Consider the following 18063-nt stretch of genomic DNA (forward strand, 5'->3'; position numbering starts at 1 on the left):
GAAGACGGAGGGGGGGACGCGGCTGTCACACAGAAGACGGAGGGGGGGACGCGGCTGTCACACAGAAGACGGAGGGGGGGACGCGGCTGTCACACAGAAGACGGAGGGGGGACGCGGCTGTCACACAGAAGACGGAGGGGGGGACGCGGCTGTCACACAGAAGACGGAGGGGGGACGCGGCTGTCACACAGAAGACGGAGGGGGGACGCGGCTGTCACACAGAAGACGGAGGGGGGACGCGGCTGTCACACAGAAGACGGAGGGGGGACGCGGCTGTCACACAGAAGACGGAGGGGGGACGCAGCTGTCACACAGAAGACGGAGGGGGGGGACGCGGCTGTCACACAGAAGACGGAGGGGGGGACGCGGCTGTCACACAGAAGACGGAGGGGGGACGCGGCTGTCACACAAGACGGAGGGGGGGACGCGGCTGTCACACAGAAGACGGAGGGGGGGGACGCGGCTGTCACACAGAAGACGGAGGGGGGGACGCGGCTGTCACACAGAAGATGGAGGGGGGACGCGGCTGTCACACAGAAGACGGAGGGGGGGACGCGGCTGTCACACAGAAGACGGAGGGGGGACGCGGCTGTCACACAGAAGACGGAGGGGGGACGCGGCTGTCACACAGAAGACGGAGGGGGGACGCGGCTGTCACACAGAAGACGGAGGGGGGACGCAGCTGTCACACAGAAGACGGAGGGGGGGACGCGGCTGTCACACAGAAGACGGAGGGGGGGACGCGGCTGTCACACAGAAGACGGAGGGGGGGACGCGGCTGTCACACAGAAGACGGAGGGGGGACGCGGCTGTCACACAGAAGACGGAGGGGGGGGACGCGGCTGTCACACAGAAGACGGAGGGGGGGACGCGGCTGTCACACAGAAGACGGAGGGGGGGGACGCGGCTGTCACACAGAAGACGGAGGGGGGACGCGGCTGTCACACAGAAGACGGAGGGGGGGACGCGGCTGTCACACAGAAGACGGAGGGGGGACGCGGCTGTCACACAGAAGACGGAGGGGGGGACGCGGCTGTCACACAGAAGACGGAGGGGGGACGCGGCTGTCACACAGGCCAGCACCGGGGGTTACACTGCCCGGGCCGAGGCTTCAGGCCTTCCCGTCCCAGCACCTCGCAGCCCCCTCCACGGTACCTCACACGCTGCACGCACAGTCCCAGTGATGGCCGCGGTCACACGCACCGTGCAGCTGCTGTTGTTGTTATTCCTCCGCCCGTCTCCCTGCTCTGCTCTCAGCCGCCATCCTCCTCCTCCTCTCCGCCTCCTCCGCTCTGCGACGCATTACGTCACCGCGCTCCCCTCCCTCCAAATCACGTGACCCGCTGTCACTAGGCCCCGCCTACCACATGTCACATGACAGACGTCGCCTCGCCCTTTCCAGTGAGCCTCGTTTTTTTCTCGCGATATTTTCAATAAACTTTATTAAAAAGTCAATAACTTCACAGTCTGCAGGAATTTGGAGTTTCTCGTCACAGCATATTGTAATCCGAGACAGTTTACCGCGAACAGATGGCAAATCCGTCACTGTGCTGGCGCGACAGTCCCACAGCTTCCAGACCGGAAAACTACAGCTCCCAGCGTGCACTGCGAGGACGGGACGTGCGCGATGACGTCACCAGTTACCAAGTAACGGAGGTTGTGACAGTCGCAGCGTTCTGAGCTGAAGAGTCCAGAGGTAATAACGGAGCGAGAGGGAAATGAGAGGCGCCGCGGCCGTGACCCGCACCCCGAGTGTCATCACCCCGCACCCCGAGTGTGATCACCCCGCACCCCGAGTGTGATCACCCCGCACCCCGAGTGTCATCACCCCGCACCCCGAGTGTCATCACCCCGCACCCCGAGTGTGATCACCCCGCACCCCGAGTGTCATCACCCCGCACCCCGAGTGTCATCACCCCGCACCCCGAGTGTCAGTACTAGTGATGAGCGAATATACTCGATACTCACGATTTCTCGAGCACGCTCGGGGGTCCTCCGAGTATTTTTTAGTGCTCGGAGATTGTTTTCCTCACCGCAGATGAATGATTTACATCTGTTAGCCATATAAGTACATGTGGGGGTTCTCTAGCAACCAGGCAACCCCCACATGTACTTATGCTGGCTAACAGATGTAAATCATTCATCTGCGGTGAGGAAAACAATCTCCGAGCACTAAAAAATACTCGGAGGACCCCCGAGCGTGCTCGAGAAATCGTGAGTATCGAGTATATTCGCTCATCACTAGCCATTACCCTGCACCCCGAGTGTCATTGTCATTTACCCTGTACCTCGCATATCAATGTCCTGTAACCCGAGTGATAGAGGAAAAATGTATATCTCTGTACTTTGTTAGCCAGTAGATGGAAAAATACTAACATTGAGAGTCTCAGTGATTGATACCATCTTTTTAGCCATTAAAAGGTAGAAAATTGTTGGCTTTCGAGATGACGTGGTCTTTTCATCAGGCAGATTTACAGACACAACTGTTTCTCCCTCTCCCATAGTGATGCTTCTGCTTCCCGTCACTTGTCTTATCTGTTTCATTATTCTTGTGTCCTGTTGTGTATAAATATGGGATTCTACAGATTTTGTGTTATTCTTTGCCTGATGAACAGACCTGAGAAGCCTCGAAAGCTGCAATTTGTTACCTTTAATGGCTAACTGAAAGATGGTATCAACCACTGAGGACTCACGAATCTTAATATTTTTCTGTACCGACTGTCATTATCCTGTACCCCCAGTGTCATTATCCTGTACCCCCAGTGTCATTATCCTGTACCCCCAGTGTCATTATCCTGTACCCCCAGTGTCAGTGTCATTATCCTGTACCCCCAGTGTCATTATCCTGTACCCCCAGTGTCAGTGTCATTATCCTGTACCCCCAGTGTCATTATCCTGTACCCCCAGTGTCATTATCCTGTACCCCCAGTGTCATTATCCTGTACCCCGAGTGTCATTATCCTGTACCCCGAGTGTCAGTGTCATTATCCTGTACCCCCAGTGTCAGTGTCATTATCCTGTACCCCGAGTGTCAGTGCCATTATCCTGTACCCCAGTGTCAGTGTCATTATCCTGTACCCCCAGTGTCAGTGTCATTATCCTGTACCCCGAGTGTCAGTGTCATTATCCTGTACCCCAGTGTCAGTGCCATTATCCTGTACCCCGAGTGTCAGTGTCATTATCCTGTACCCCCAGTGTCAGTGTCATTATCCTGTACCCCCAGTGTCATTATCCTGTACCCCGAGTGTCATTATCCTGTACCCCCAGTGTCAGTGTCATTATCCTGTACCCCCAGTGTCAGTGTCATTATCCTGTACCCCCAGTGTCAGTGTCATTATCCTGTACCCCCAGTGTCAGTGTTATTATCCTGTACCCCCAGTGTCAGTGTCATTATCCTGTACCCCCAGTGTCAGTGTCATTATCCTGTACCCCAGTGTCAGTGTCATTATCCTGTACCCCCAGTGTCAGTGTCATTATCCTGTACCCCAGTGTCAGTGTCATTATCCTGTACCCCGAGTGTCATTATCCTGTACCCCCAGTGTCAGTGTCATTATCCTGTACCCCCAGTGTCAGTGTCATTATCCTGTACCCCCAGTGTCAGTGTCATTATCCTGTACCCCAGTGTCAGTGTCATTATCCTGTACCCCAGTGTCAGTGTCATTATCCTGTACCCCCAGTGTCAGTGTCATTATCCTGTACCCCCAGTGTCAGTGTCATTATCCTGTACCCCAGTGTCAGTGTCATTATCCTGTACCCCCAGTGTCAGTGTCATTATCCTGTACCCCCAGTGTCAGTGTCATTATCCTGTACCCCCAGTGTCAGTGTCATTATCCTGTACCCCCAGTGTCAGTGCCATTATCCTGTACCCCGAGTGTCGGCGTCAGTCCTGCACCCCGAGTGTCGGCGTCAGTCCTGCACCCCGAGTGTCGGCGTCAGTCCTGCACCCCGAGTGTCGGCGTCAGTCCTGCACCCCGAGTGTCGGCGTCAGTCCTGCACCCCGAGTGTCGGCGTCAGTCCTGCACCCCGAGTGTCGGCGTCAGTCCTGCACCCCGAGTGTCGGCGTCAGTCCTGCACCCCGAGTGTCGGCGTCAGTCCTGCACCCTGAGTATAGACTTTTTTCTGTGGTATAAGCAGACTGGACTCCAGACTGATACATTGTAACAAACCAGTCAGGGCAGAAATGATGCTTCTTGTATTTAGGTCATGTAGGATTGTCTGTACCAGATAGTTGGGTAATGAGTCCCTTTGAGTTTAGATGCAAATATTGTTTTCATTTAGTGACAGGAAGCAGAGGTCTAGAAAGTAGCCGAGAGAACAAACCTAAAGTTCTGTATAGCAGAAATCGGGGGAATAACAAGAATTGTGTATTTTGAAAATCCTGCAAGCGTTTTAGATGATCAGTCGTCATCCGTAAGTCATAAGTCTTCTGCCGATATATTACAGATCGGTCACATCATAAGCTCCCCGTCACTTACCTCACATTTCCGAACATTCGGCTGCATTCTCCTTCCATATATGCATGATGCCAGAGGTGAAGTCGATGTTCCGGGAGGTGCTCCCTAAACAAGGTGAGTTCATGCATTTTACTAGGATTTCTGAAGCAACTCCCAACATCATAAAACGTATCTCAGCAGGGAGCGAGCAGAGATGAAAGGAGCAGAGGTATTCAGGGGATTTATCAGAGGAAAACAGAGGAAGGCCTAAAAGTGTCAGCAGTGCCCAGCACCTATGGAGCACGCCATCTTTTTTAGGTTTTTTGTGCCCCTTGTGATAGAAATACGGATCATTTTCCTAAGTAAATATTAAATGTTAATCAGTAAAAAAGTGCCCAATCAGCAGCAAATGTGTGAAATCATACCCCACAACTATAAGTTGTCCCCAGCCGCAGCATCAACTCTGCTGTGCAGCGATGGCATGTCGTAGATGTACAGGACCGCTGCAGCCAATCATTAGCCTTGATCGTGAGACTGCTGAGAACAGTGATTGACTGCAGCGGACGTGTGGAAACTTAACGCCATTTGTGTGTCCAAGATTCCGAACGTTTTATTTTTCCGTAGATTGCAGCAGAGTTAGAGGACCGGTTTCGTTGTGAAATAATTACAATTATTTTCGTTTTCTATTGCATTTTTTGGAGGGAAGTGATGGCTGAACAAAATAGTTCTGGCTTTGAAATTTTTTTTTATTTACAGGGTATATTTTATGGGTTATTTAGTTTTACAGATTTTTGGGACTAGACTTCTATGGATGCAGCTATAACAATTTTTATTTCAATAACACAACAACAGATGTGAGACAAGCTCGCCATAATGTTGCAGCATCAATAGGGATATTCACAGAAAGCAAAGCCAAAACCTACCCAAATAAAGTGAAAAACCCAGAAAAGATATGATAAATATACATTTTTTTAATTCATAATATTAAAACCATATGAATAAGGGAAACCAAGAAACAAGAGCTCCAGGAGTCCCAGGAACCACGGGTCACTAACTACGGGTGTACTCTATTTAATCCTTTGTTTCTGTGCTCTTTAGGACATGTCTATTAGATTTTTGCACAATACAGATGGGATTTCTCTTATACCTAATCATGTTATTTTGTCAGTATTCCAATATATGATATCTTTATGGGCTGTGGTTTATGTTCTTGTTTCTTGGTTTCCCTTATTCATGGTTTTAATATTATGAAGCAAATTATATTTTTTATCATATCTTTTCTGGGTTTTTCACTTCATTTTGAGTAGGTTTCAATTTTTATTTCCTTATTATTTTTAATGGCTTATGAGGTGATTTGAATTTCTATTTTTTTTAGGGTTTTATTTATTCATCCCTTCAGCAGGTCTCCAGCTGCCATTGTAACCCATTAGTGCGCACGCGCTGTCCGAGAGTTAACAGCAGTGATCAGAGCTCCGGTCCGTCCGACAGACACAGATGCTAGTTATGTAAAATAGCCGGGATCTACCGTGTGTGGAGGAGGCTCGTCTCCTGAATCCCCCACACATGTGGACCCCACCACTGACGTATAATGTAGTGCTAAGAGATAGGAACCAGCATATGAAACACTGAAAGTAAATGTTCCCTGGAGTCAATGTAGCCCGATTCTGAAGTTCTGTTTCCTCTCCATCAGGATTAGAGATGGACAGACACCCAGATGTTCAGTTCCGGCCAAACAGTTACAAAAAGTTCGGGTTCAGCACCAGAACCCGTACACCATTCACTTGAAGGGCGGGCCCGAACATCCAGTTTTTGCCACTGTGTCCTGTGCATGACCTCGCAGCAAACACTGCTTCTGATCGGCGGTAAAATCATCACCGCCAGTTAGACAGCTGCGGTTCCCACGAGCTATAAAGCTTACCTCCGGGCACTGGTGTCAGCTGATAGGACTACTGCTCCCATCAGCCGACACCTGCTCCCGCTAACAACAGTGAGAGCAGGAGCAGCTGATGGGAGTATTCATCAGCCGGCACTTGTGCTGTAAATAAATTAAAAAAAAAACTGGCGTGGGTTCCCCTGTAGTCTTGATAACCAGCCAGGAAAAACTCAAAGCTGCGTGCTCAGCCGGGCAAATTAACTGCGGTGACCTCCGTGAAATCACTGCTAGCACAGTGAGAAAAAGTCTCACGGTGCAGAGGAGAGTTCACCACAGTTCATTTGCCCGGCTAGGAATGCATCCTCAGTGACCGGCAGTAACCTCGATGATGTTACCGCTAGTCACTGAGGCTGCACTTGAAGCAGCTCATTCACCAATGCTTCTCAGCCTGGACGGTCGCATCATGGCACCGTCCAGGTTGAAAACTGTTTATCCCCGACATAGATTACGGCGTGGGACAGAACGACGGACAGGTGAGGGATATTGTTTTTTAGTTTAGTTTTCTTACAGGAGACGAGGGATTCAGTGGAATTAGGCAGCAGGGGAGTCTAACTGTTTGTTTTTTAAAATGTGTTTTGTTTTATTTCAAACAAAGGACTTTATTCTTGCTGTGTCTTTATTTACCATATAACTATAGGATTACTAATGGGTAGGTGTCTTATAGACGCTTCTCCATTATCCGTGGGCTTGATGTCACCAGGCAATACAAAGGTGACATGAACCCCACTTGCCACCGCTACAGGGCAAGTGGGAAGAGCCGGGTAAAGCGCCAGAATTGGCGAACTTAATAGATGTGCCTTTTCTGGGCGGCTTCGGGCTGCTGTTTTTAGGTTGGAGGGGGCCAATATCCATGGCCCCTTACCAGCCTGAGAATACCAGCCCCCAGCTGCTTGCTTTAGCTTGACTGGTTGTCAAAAATGGGGGGACTCTACACCGTTATTTTAAATTATTTATTTAACGAGAACCTGTCACCAGGTTTGGCCGATAAGAGATACGGCCATCACCTTTCAGGGCTGATATACAGCATTCTGTATATACACATATGCCGGGAAAGGTCAAAGAGCCCCGGCATATGCGCACTGCAGTACTTTGCTCTGCCCTCAATAGGGCAGAAAAATACGCCAGTTCAGGAGCGCTGTTCTGAGGAGACCGTGTGGATGATGCGTCAGTACGACGGGGATCGTAAGAAGATGGGAGGTGCCAGACCAAGACCAGCGATGGGTCGGGTTGGGGGCAGATATACAGCATTACAGAATGCTGTATATCAGCCCTGAAAGCTGATGGTCGTATCTCTTATCGGCCAAACCTGGTGACAGGTTCTCTTTAAATAAATAATTTAAAATAACGGTGTGGAGTCCCCCCATTTTTGACAACCAGTCAAGCTAAAGCAAGCAGCTGGGCGCTGTTCTGACATGACGGACGCATCATACACAAAGAAGCAAGCAGTAGAACGGGGATCGTAAGAAGATGGGAGGCGCCAGACCAAGACCAGTGATGCCCATCCGACCAGACCGTCCTGCAGGTGATTATAATAAAACTTATTTTTCTTCTCATACAGGTGGGGTTGGGGGCAGATATACAACATTATAGAATGCTGTACATCAGCTCTTAAAGGTGACGGCTGTATCATTGGCCAAACCTGGTGACAAGTTCACTTTAAATTAAAAAGAACAGTGTGGGTTCCCCTTTATTCTTGATAACCAGCCTTGTTGACAGCTGAGAGTTGCAGCACCCAGCTGTCAGTTTTGTCTGGCTGGTTATCAAAAATATAGTGGAAACCACGCTGGTTTTTTTTGTAATTAATTTTTTTCATTTACAGCGCAGGTGTCGGCTGACGAACACTCCCATCAGCCGCTCGTGCTCTCACGGTTATTAGTGGCAGAGGTAAACCTTATACCTCCGATCATAGCCACGGGCTCATGCTGTCATTTGATAGCGTGGGAACGACGGCTGTCTTGACTGTGATGATTTTATCGCCGATCAGAAGCGGTGTTTGCGTCAGTGCAACAAACACCCGGTGTTCGGGGGGCTGAACCCGAACAGTAACACTGACTTCATGGTGAAGTCTGTGTTTGGTGTCTGTGCCCAAGTGGTAGGAGTGTGGTAGGAGCTTGGTAGAGACGCCGAATTTTACTGTTCGGGTTCGCCCATCTCTAATCAGGATCTCATTACTCGCAAGCCTCAATATCTTCTGCCGAGGTCTGTGTAGTGCTGAGCATTTTACTGCTTCAACTTCTGTACATATTACTGCCGATGTCCACCTGTAACCCAATAAGTGAGCTGTGGTGCAGATAAAGTGATGCTGCGCTGCATATTGGCTCCATAAGATCTACAGACGCAGCCTGAAATCGGTCAGCTTGGTTCAGGCTGAAGCCTTTGCCCTCCAGGGCTGTGGAGTAAGTCAATTTCCCCGACTTCCGACTCCACAGCCCCGGTCACTACTGAGCATGGACTTAAAGTGCTGCACAGATTTATCTCAACGAAAAGCCAAGATCCTCAGATCAGGGACAGAACAAACATTTATAGGATATTTCATAACTTTCCCAAATTCTTATGAAAAAATTTTCATCACATCCTGCACTGAACTACTGTACTAATTTATTATATATTCTAAGAGTCGGTCCATTTTATAGCGACTCCACAGCCGTGCTGCCCTCTATACTTTACACTGCAGTTAAGCTTATGCAGGAAGTTATTACATGGAGCTGACTTAAGGCTGAGTCACACGTAACGATATCGTTAACGATATCGTTGCAACGTCACGCTTTTGGTGACGTAGCAACGATCCCGCTAACGATCTCGTTATGTGTGACAGCGACCAACGATCAGGCCCCTGCTGGGAGGTCGTTGGGGAATGATCAGGACCATTTTTTGGTCGCTGATCACCCGCTGTCATCGCTGGATCGGCGTGTGTGACGCCGATCCAGCGATCTGTTCACTTGTAACCAGGGTAAATATCGGGTTACTAAGTGCAGGGCCGCGCTTAGTAACCCGATATTTACCCTGGTTACCATTGTAAAAGTAAAAAAAAAAACCACTACATACTCACCTTCTGATGTCTGTCACGTCCCCCGGCGTCCACAGGGTTAAAACTGCTTTCGGCAGGAGCGCTGCTAATATGCACGCGCTGCTGCCGAGAGCTTCCCTGCACTGACTGTCAGCGCCGGCCGTAAAGCAGAGCACAGCGGTGACGTCACCGCTGTTACTGCCGGCGCTGACACAGTCAGTGCAGGGAAGCTCTCGGCAGCAGCGCAGCATTAGCAGCGCTCTTGCCGAAAGCAGTTTTAACCCTGTGGACGCCGGCGGGGGACGTGACAGACATCAGAATGTATGTAGTGGTTTTTTTTTTTTTTACAATGGTAACCAGGGTAAATATCGGGTTACTAAGCGCGGCCCTGCACTTAGTAACCCGATGTTTACCCTGGTTACCCGGGTGCTGGAGGGGGACTTCGGCATCGTTGAAGACAGTTTCAACTATGCCGAAGTCGTTCCCCTGATCGTTGGTCGCTGGAGAGAGCTGTCTGTGTGACAGCTCCCCAGCGACCACACAACGACATACCAACGATCACGGCCAGATCATATCGCTGGTCGTGATCGTTGGTAAGTCGTTTAGTGTGACTCCAGCTTTAAGCGTCGATCTGGGTTTGTGTATTACCTGGTGAAATATCCTCACAGAGTTCGTATTCTCTCAATGTTCTCATCTTTCCAAAGATTTGTTTTGTGACTGATGTGCTGAGATTTGTTTTAATCTGAAAAAAAAACAAAACACCTTCTTGCCCTGGACGTTTTATTATGCAGCCATATAGACGAGGTTTGTTTACCGTATCTGTACATTTGTGATCTTTGTAGGGCAGCTGTGCGTTGAAGACGTCCCCACCATGGTGATGTGCAAACCGAAGCTGTTACCCCTGAAGTCGGTCACCCTAACAAAGCTGGAAAAGATGCAGCGAGATGCCCAGGAGACAATCAGACAGCAGGAAATGGCTCTGAACGAGCAGCCGGAAAGCCAGCCCTGACCCCGACTGCATCACCCCCCCATAGTGTGAAGTTATTGGCTGTTACTTTATTAGTTGCTCATTTTGTAAGTTATTTTACATTAAACATTCATATATTTTAACATTCATAGGGTGTACCAAGTAAATCTTTACCCACCATTAGTCCGCCAGCCATACCGAGAGGGGCTATAGAGGCATGTAGCTTGCTCCAAATCCTGACCCTCCTATTCACATGGGTAAAAGAAATCTGGGTTCCTCCGTCCAGGTCACGTTCTCCCACTGCTCAGTGATATGATTGTTCCTCTCTGGAGTCGCCTTCCCATCAGCGGTGGTCTGCGGTTGTATCTGTACATTCACACACAGTTGGCACCAGCGTTGTATTCAGCTGCAGTTTTCATGACTGTACTGCCCATTTATCACAATGATTCTTCACTTCCATTTCTGATATTTTTCATCAGGACAATTCACATCCTCCTCTGTTCCTTTTCATCAGAACGATTCTTCACAGCCTTCTCTAAACCCTTTCATAAGGAAGATTGTTCACATCCTCTTCTAATCTTTTTCTAGTGGCGTTATTACCATCCACAGGATCTTCTTTCTTTAGCCATTTTTCATCTTTCTCGGTATACTCTCCACACCGCTACAGAAGAAAACCCGACAATGTTGGCGAGTTATAAAATATCATCTGCTTCTCCCTTAGGATCAGGCCTTGCTCTCAGCTCTCCATTTTTTCCATTCTAAGTGTGGATTTATAATGAATCTGATCTAAATAAAACTTACCACCTGTTTCCATGCTTCTCACTGCAGGCTCAGGTCTGATGGCCCAACAGGCAGACTCAATTGTACATACCCCGGCAGAATTGTTGCTTTCTTGACCTTTTTTCAGAGAATATGAATGATAACACCAAAACTTTTCCCGCACTCATGGTCAGTGGTTGGGTGAAGCCATTTATTGTCACACTACTGTGTTTTCACTTTGTAAATCATAATGACAACCCAAAACATCCAAATGACCCTGATCCAAAGTTCACATCCCCTGGTGATTTTGGCCGATAACATGCACAGAAGTTGACACAAATGGGTGTGAATGGCTACTAAAGGTAACGTCCTCACCTGTGACCTGTTTGCTTGTATTCAGTGTGTGTGCATAAAAGCTGAGTTTCTGGAATCCAGACAGACTCTTGCATCTTTCATCCAGCCACTGACGTTTCTGGATTGTGAGTCTTGTGGAAATCGAAAGAATTGTCAACGGATCTACAGTGAAAGGTAGATGAACTGTATAAAACAGGAAAGGGATACAAAAAGATAAACAAGAAATTGATAATGCCAGTCAGCAGCGATCAAACTGTGATTAACAAATGGAAAATCAGGGGCTCTGTAAAAACAAAACCACGGTCAGGTAAAGCAACAAAAATGTCATCCACAACTGCCAGGAAAATTGTTTGGGATGCCAAGAAAAACCCACAAATAACATCAAATGAAATACAGGACTCTCTGAAAACTAGCGGTGTGGCTGTTTCAAGATAGGCAATAAGAAGGCACATAAAAAAATGGGCTGCATGGTCGAGTCACCAGAAGAAAGCCATTACTGCACAAATGCCACAAAGTATCTCACCTACAATATGCAAAACAGCACAGAGACAAGCCTCAACACTTCTGGAACAAGGTAGTTTGGACTGATGAGACCAAAACTGAACTTTTTGGCCAGAACCATAAATGTTACATTTGGAGAGAGGTCAACAAGGCCTATTATGAAAGGAACACCATTCCTCCTGTAAAGCACGGAGGTAGATCGCTGATGTTTTGGGGCTGTGTGAGCTACAAAGATACAGGAAACTTGGTCCAAGTTGAAGGAAAGATATATGCAGCACGTTATCAGCAAACACTGGAGACAAAATTGCACTCATCAGCCGGGAAGCTGCGCATGGGACGTACTTGGCCGTTCCAACATGATAACGATCCAAAACACAAGGCCAAGTCGACCTGTCATTGGCTACAGCAGAACAAAGGGAAGGTTCTGGAGTGGCCATCTCAGACTCCTGACCTCAATATCATTGAGCCACTCTGCAGAGATCTCATGCTAGACAGCCCAGGAATTTACAGGAACTGGAGGCTTTTTTGCCAAGAAGAGTGGGCAGCTTTACCACCTGAGAAAATAAAGAACCTCATCCACAACTACCACAAAAGACTTCAAGCTCTCATTGATGTTAGAGGGGGCAACACACGGTATTAAGAAATGGGGTATGTGAACTTTTGATTAGGGTCATTTAGATGTTTTGGGTTGTCATTATGATTTAAAAAAGAAAACACAGTAGTCTGACAATAAATGGCTTCTCCCAACCACTGACCATGAATGGAGAGAAAGTTTTGGCGTTATTCATATTCTGTGAAAAAAAGGCCAAGAAAGCAAAAATTTTGCTGGGGTATGTAAACTTTTTTTTTATCCAAAATCTTTTATTGAGAGCAAAAACATAGCAGAGTACAATAAATGCATAGAGTCGCAGATTAACAACAAATATGAAATTAAAACCACAGAAATGTGAGCTAAACAGTTTGACCTGCAACAACTTGAGTCCAAACTCTTATTTTGTTATAACGGGAAATACAAACATAACCAAGGATAGAGGGTAGGGGAGGGAAGGTGTTGAGTGAGACAAGCAACAGACCTAAAACAAATAAACAATGATACTGAGGAAGTAGAAAGTAAAGGGCCTAGTATCAAGCAAGTCTAGACTCCTAAGGAAGGGCATTATCCGTTATGGCCAATAGAGGGCTGCAAAGGAAGAATCCAGCCAGAGGGCCCAAGAACGAACTCCCTTTTCCTTCTGCTTAAGGGAAGAAGCTAGTAAGTATGCGTATTGAAAGTGAGAATTTACCTTGTTAATAAGCTCTTGGATACAGGGAGGGTTCGGGGACTTCAAATTTGTAGCAACACAAAATCTTGCGGATATCACTCCACTCCAGAGCGGAGCGTGCGGCCGCATAGCAATATATGGGGCTGCACGCTCCGCTCGACCGGATAATTGTCCAGACCAAGATGTAAGACCACCAGACTGGGTTCTGGGGGGTATTCTCTGGCCTAAAATGTGTGAGCACAGATCAAAAACCCTAAGCCAGAATAGGAAAATTACCGGACAGTCCCACCACATATGGCTCAAGGAACCTTTTTGCTTGCAGTCTCTCCAGCAAAGGGGGGAATAATTTGGGGAGAAGTGAGCTATTCTCACCCGATAGAGATTCCATCTGAGGTGCATTTTTTTTATCTGATCTAGGTGAGTAACACATCTAGAGGATTTTTGTACTACACTAATAGCATTGTGCCACTTCTGAGGGGATGTAGAGCAGAGGTGTCAAACTGCATTCCTCGAGGGCCGCCAACAGGTCATGTTTTCAGGATTTCCTTGTATTGCACAGGTGATAATTTAATCACCTGCACAGAATGATTCCAGCACCTTGTGGAATGCTAAGGAAATCCTGAAAACATGACCTGTTCGCGGCCCTCGAGGAATGCAGTTTGACACCTCTGATGTAGAGAATTTCAATTCTTTTTCCCACTTTATCATGTATGGGAGTGTTCTCTCCAAGGGGGATTATTGAGCATCTTATAAAAAGGAGATAAACCCGAGTTTTCCCTGCCAGAGGAGAAAAGTGATCTTTTCAGGGAAGAAGTCAAAAGGTCAAGTCCAAGGAGTAGGCCCAGTGTAGAGCAAATGCCTAACTTGAAGGTATTGATAAAAGGCCCCGCTCAGGGATGGATGAGAAGTCAGGATATCATTAAATGGAATTAAGCCAAAGTCATCTATAAGGTCTCCCAATGAATGAATACCCGCAGCCTCCCATCTTGACATACTTAGATAGGGTATATGAAGTTCGACTGACCTAATCGACAGCTCAGATAGGGGGATATTCAGCTGGTTTATTACTTCCCGTCTCCAGATCCCAACTGTTGCCTCCATAGGGGTATGTAAACTTTTGAGCACAACTGTATGTATTGTGGTATAGCGACCCCTGTGGCAGATAGGGGGCGCTGTGTGTGCTCCTTGAGATATGCATTGAGGCCTGTATATGGTGTGCAAGGACCTGTGGTGATGTCACGCTCACCTGACTAGCCATGTGACAGGTACCTGGGTGTGGTTACACCTATGTAAAGGAGGTGTGTGGAGCACATGGTGGAATGTGAGTGTTAATGGGGTAAGTGTCCGTCAGGGTGGACACACTTCCGTGTGTCCTGGCAGGACACTGCAAAGTGGCCTGTGTGCTGGACGGTCCCAGGTGGGGACAGACGTCCTGGAAGCACAGTGACCATTCCAGGCTGTAGAGCCTGCGTGTTGGACATAGCACGGACGGTTGGTGTTGGAGGCTCCGGCGAGTGGAGTCGTCCTGGAAGCACCTGGAGACCGTAGACCTGGGAGGTCTGTGTTGAGGACCTGGGACTGACCTGAAGTCAGTGTGAGTGAGAAACGTCTGATGGATACCTCTGTGGAGAAGAGGGATCCGGGAAACATGTGTGGCACCAACAGGTAACGGGAAGGAACCGTGTGATACTGACCGGGGTCAGAGTGAGAGACATTGTGTATGGGCACCTCGGAGGCCAAGGGGTGTCCAGGAACAAGTAAAGGTTGCCAACCGGTAACGGTCTGAAAACAGTGTATAATGCTGACTGGGGTCAGAGACGAACTGTGCTAAAGATGAATATATGCAGACTGTGTTCAAACTGTTACCAGGTTCCTGTGGATGTGGTTTACATTGTGAAATAAACCGAAAAGACTGTGTTTTTGATAGAAAACCGTGCCCGAGTGCTTTGATTCTGCTGCCAAGCGAGTGTTCCCCAAGACACGTAGTAGGCGCTATGCTACAATATATATATATATTTATTTTTTTAACGGCTTATGGCTCAATCTCGAGCCATGGCGACTTGATAAATGGACGATCTGTAGAAAGATCGATCTTGTATAAGCCTAGATTGGTCCACCAGGGTCTTCTCCACCGTTATCTTCAAAGTATCAAGCCATCGGGTTGCTGGTCTTCACCTTGTTCCTTCTATTTTGCCAACCATGATGTCGTTTCTCCAGTGATCGCTCTCTTCGTAAGATATGCCCAAAGTAGGCAAGTCATAACTTGGTGATCCTTGCTCCGAGTGACAGGTCTGTCTTGATTTGTTCCATAAGGGATATATAATACAGAAAACCTTTGACTGCAAAAAAGGCCAAAAAGACAGGCGAATAGGGGCCTTTAGATTCATTTGCTTCACGTATACAGTACCATGTAACCGATACAGTGCCATGTAATCCATTAATTTACAGGATATGTAACTGACGGTGACCAAGTCGACCGAACACAAACACCAGCTGAGGCCATTGTTGCGTCACTAAACATTTATTTAGTTTTGCACTCATGTATACACACACCCGTTCTAGCAGAACTTAGCTTGTATGTCCAGTTTTTTTATACTTTTTTTTGTAGAAAAATAGATGTTCCAGCCACCATACTGTACGATTTCTTGTCAAAATTTTTGTTTTTCCTCAGGAAAGGTGAATAAAAATATCCCCCTCCCACCTCAATCCATCTGCTTAAAAAAAATAAAGTAAAACTCTGCCCCTCTGGCACAAATGGATAAATTATACAGAACAAGTCATTTCTCCCTTTCAGCTACCAAAGCAAAATGTGTATAAAGAGCAGCAGCAGCAGCCAGACAACGGAGGGTCTCGGGGCCACGGCCCCGCGATAACGAGTCTTCAGAGTGATTTCCCGTGTAGGACACACGAGCGGCCGTTACATGTGGCTACAGCGGGACGGGAAACACATGGCACGTCCAGATATATATATATACAGTGCATCTTCTGCGTCTCTGTACAGCGACCCACCCTAATCAATGAACTTCTGAAACGGTTTTATTTAGAAAACTATTAGAGAAAGGCTTGGTACCCATAACAACGAATAGAGAGCTTCATAAACGTTAACTGCGCGGCCGTGCCACCTCCTGATGTCATCTCTAATAGCTCTCAAATTTCAGACGCCCGCCGTCTCCTTCACTCACAAATCGCTTTCTTCCTCTGTGATGGAAAGAAATAACATTTTAATGTCGTCTTTTTCACATCCTTTCAACATGGTAAATGGTTAAAATTGTTGAATATTTGTAAAACAAGAAACTGCAATTTACTTGTTAATGAATTTACTCTCCATTTTAAAGAATGGATGGAGTTATGTTTATTTTGTTTAAAGCTTGTTACCTAGGTTACCAGCCACCGCTGCAGTCTATCATAGGTGGCTGGTTTCCTAGGTATAGGGAGCAGCTCATACAAGCTGCTGTGAACCTGGTTGGGTCGCTGGATCCGGTGAGCTTCTGTCCACCTGTGCTCTTCCGATGCTGCAGAGGAAAAGAAGTCTCTGCTTACAGATTCAGAGAGCACACAGTTCAGGCCAGCGGAACGACAATGTTGCTGGTGTTAAGGAGCGCATAAATCTGGTCTTGTAACCCTGTGCACGAGGTAAGAGCGCCCCATCTACAAAGCAAAGGCAGAAAGCCCGATTAATGAATGCTGTACATCTGCGGTGTTTGCCTTGATCCCTTTCACACATGCCCCGACATGAAGGGATTTATGTTTAATAAAAGGTTTACAAGCAGTAGACACCTCTTACTGTAAGTGCACACTGGCGTCTCTGTTAAAAGAGGCAAATGATATTTCATTCTTCTTCAAAGACACAGATTTACTGCAGAAACTGCACGTCACATGGTCACAGGCATAATGCAAGTAACATGGCGGACGGGCAGTGTACCCAAATATATCTTATTGTCGCAAGTGAAATCACACTAACAGGTGTCGGTACTAATAAGGGATCTAGTTATTACGACCACCCTACTGATCGTTTTATCACCAGACACCAGTTTTCCACTTAACCCCTTCATGACCCAGCCTATTTTGACCTTAATGACCTGGCCGTTTTTTGCAATTCTGACCAGTGTCCCTTTATGAGGTAATAACTCAAGAACGCTTCAACGGATCCTAGCGGTTCATGTTAGTGGTAAATTTAGGTCGATAATTTTTGCATTTATTTGTGAAAAAAATGGAAATTTGGCTAAAATTTTGAAAATTTCGCAATTTTCAAATTTTTAATTTTTTTTCTGTTAAACGAGAGAGTTATGTGACAAAAAATAGTTAATAAATAACATTACCCACATGTCTACTTTACATCAGCACTATTTTGGAAACAAATTTTTTTTTGCTAGGCAGTTATAAGGGTTAAAATTTGACCAGCGATTTCTCATTTTTACAACGAAATATACAAAACCATTTTTTTTTAGGGACCACCTCACATTTGAAGTCAGTTTGAGGGGTCTATATGGCTGAAAATACCCAAAAGTGACACCATTCTAAAAACTGCACCCCTCAAGGTGCTCAAAACCACATTCAAGAAGTTTATTAACTCTTAAGGTGCTTCAAGGCAGCAGAAGCAACATGGAAGGAAAAAATGAACATTTAACTTTTTAGTCACAAAAATGATCTTTTAGCAACAATTTTTTCATTTTCACATGGGCAACAGGATAAAAATGGATCCTAAAATGTGTTGGGCAATTTCTCCTGAGTACGCCGATACCTCATATGTGGTCACAAACCACTGTTTGGGCACACGGCAGGGCTCGGAAGGGAAAGAGCGCCATTTGACTTTTGAATGAAAAATTAGCTCCAATCGTTAGCGGACA

General features: G+C 47.1%; 3 protein-coding genes across 6 annotated transcripts in view; 1 reads left to right on the forward strand and 2 right to left on the reverse strand.

Annotated features, from left to right (window-relative positions):
• Positions 1-1340, reverse strand: part of SHOC2 (SHOC2 leucine rich repeat scaffold protein) — a 51355-nt gene extending 50015 nt beyond the window's left edge. The window contains exon 1 of one of the 2 annotated variants that reach the window (XM_077258041.1): positions 1204-1340. The gene's annotated coding sequence lies outside the window, so the exon portion shown is untranslated. Of the gene's footprint in view, positions 1-1155 lie in introns of both variants that reach the window. The other variant, XM_077258042.1, reaches the window with a different exon arrangement.
• A 180-nt stretch (positions 1341-1520) lies between these two features.
• BBIP1 (BBSome interacting protein 1) lies at positions 1521-11149 on the forward strand. The gene is made up of 3 exons (XM_077258044.1): positions 1521-1696; positions 4444-4568; positions 10216-11149. The coding sequence occupies exons 2-3, from the start codon at positions 4520-4522 to the stop codon at positions 10380-10382; spliced, it is 216 nt and encodes a 71-aa protein (XP_077114159.1). The 5' UTR covers positions 1521-1696; positions 4444-4519; the 3' UTR covers positions 10383-11149.
• Positions 11150-15718: 4569 nt separating this feature from the next.
• PDCD4 (programmed cell death 4) overlaps positions 15719-18063 on the reverse strand; it is a 53290-nt gene continuing 50945 nt past the window's right edge. For all 3 annotated transcript variants that reach the window (XM_077258048.1, XM_077258046.1, XM_077258047.1), the window contains one exon: positions 15719-16414. In XM_077258048.1, coding sequence (XP_077114163.1) covers positions 16354-16414 — 61 coding nt within the window. In that variant the 3' untranslated portion in view covers positions 15719-16353. The remainder of the gene's footprint in view (positions 16415-18063) is intronic.

Source organism: Ranitomeya variabilis, chromosome 4, assembly GCF_051348905.1.
Source record: "Ranitomeya variabilis isolate aRanVar5 chromosome 4, aRanVar5.hap1, whole genome shotgun sequence".
Taxonomy (NCBI): Eukaryota; Metazoa; Chordata; class Amphibia; order Anura; family Dendrobatidae; genus Ranitomeya; species Ranitomeya variabilis.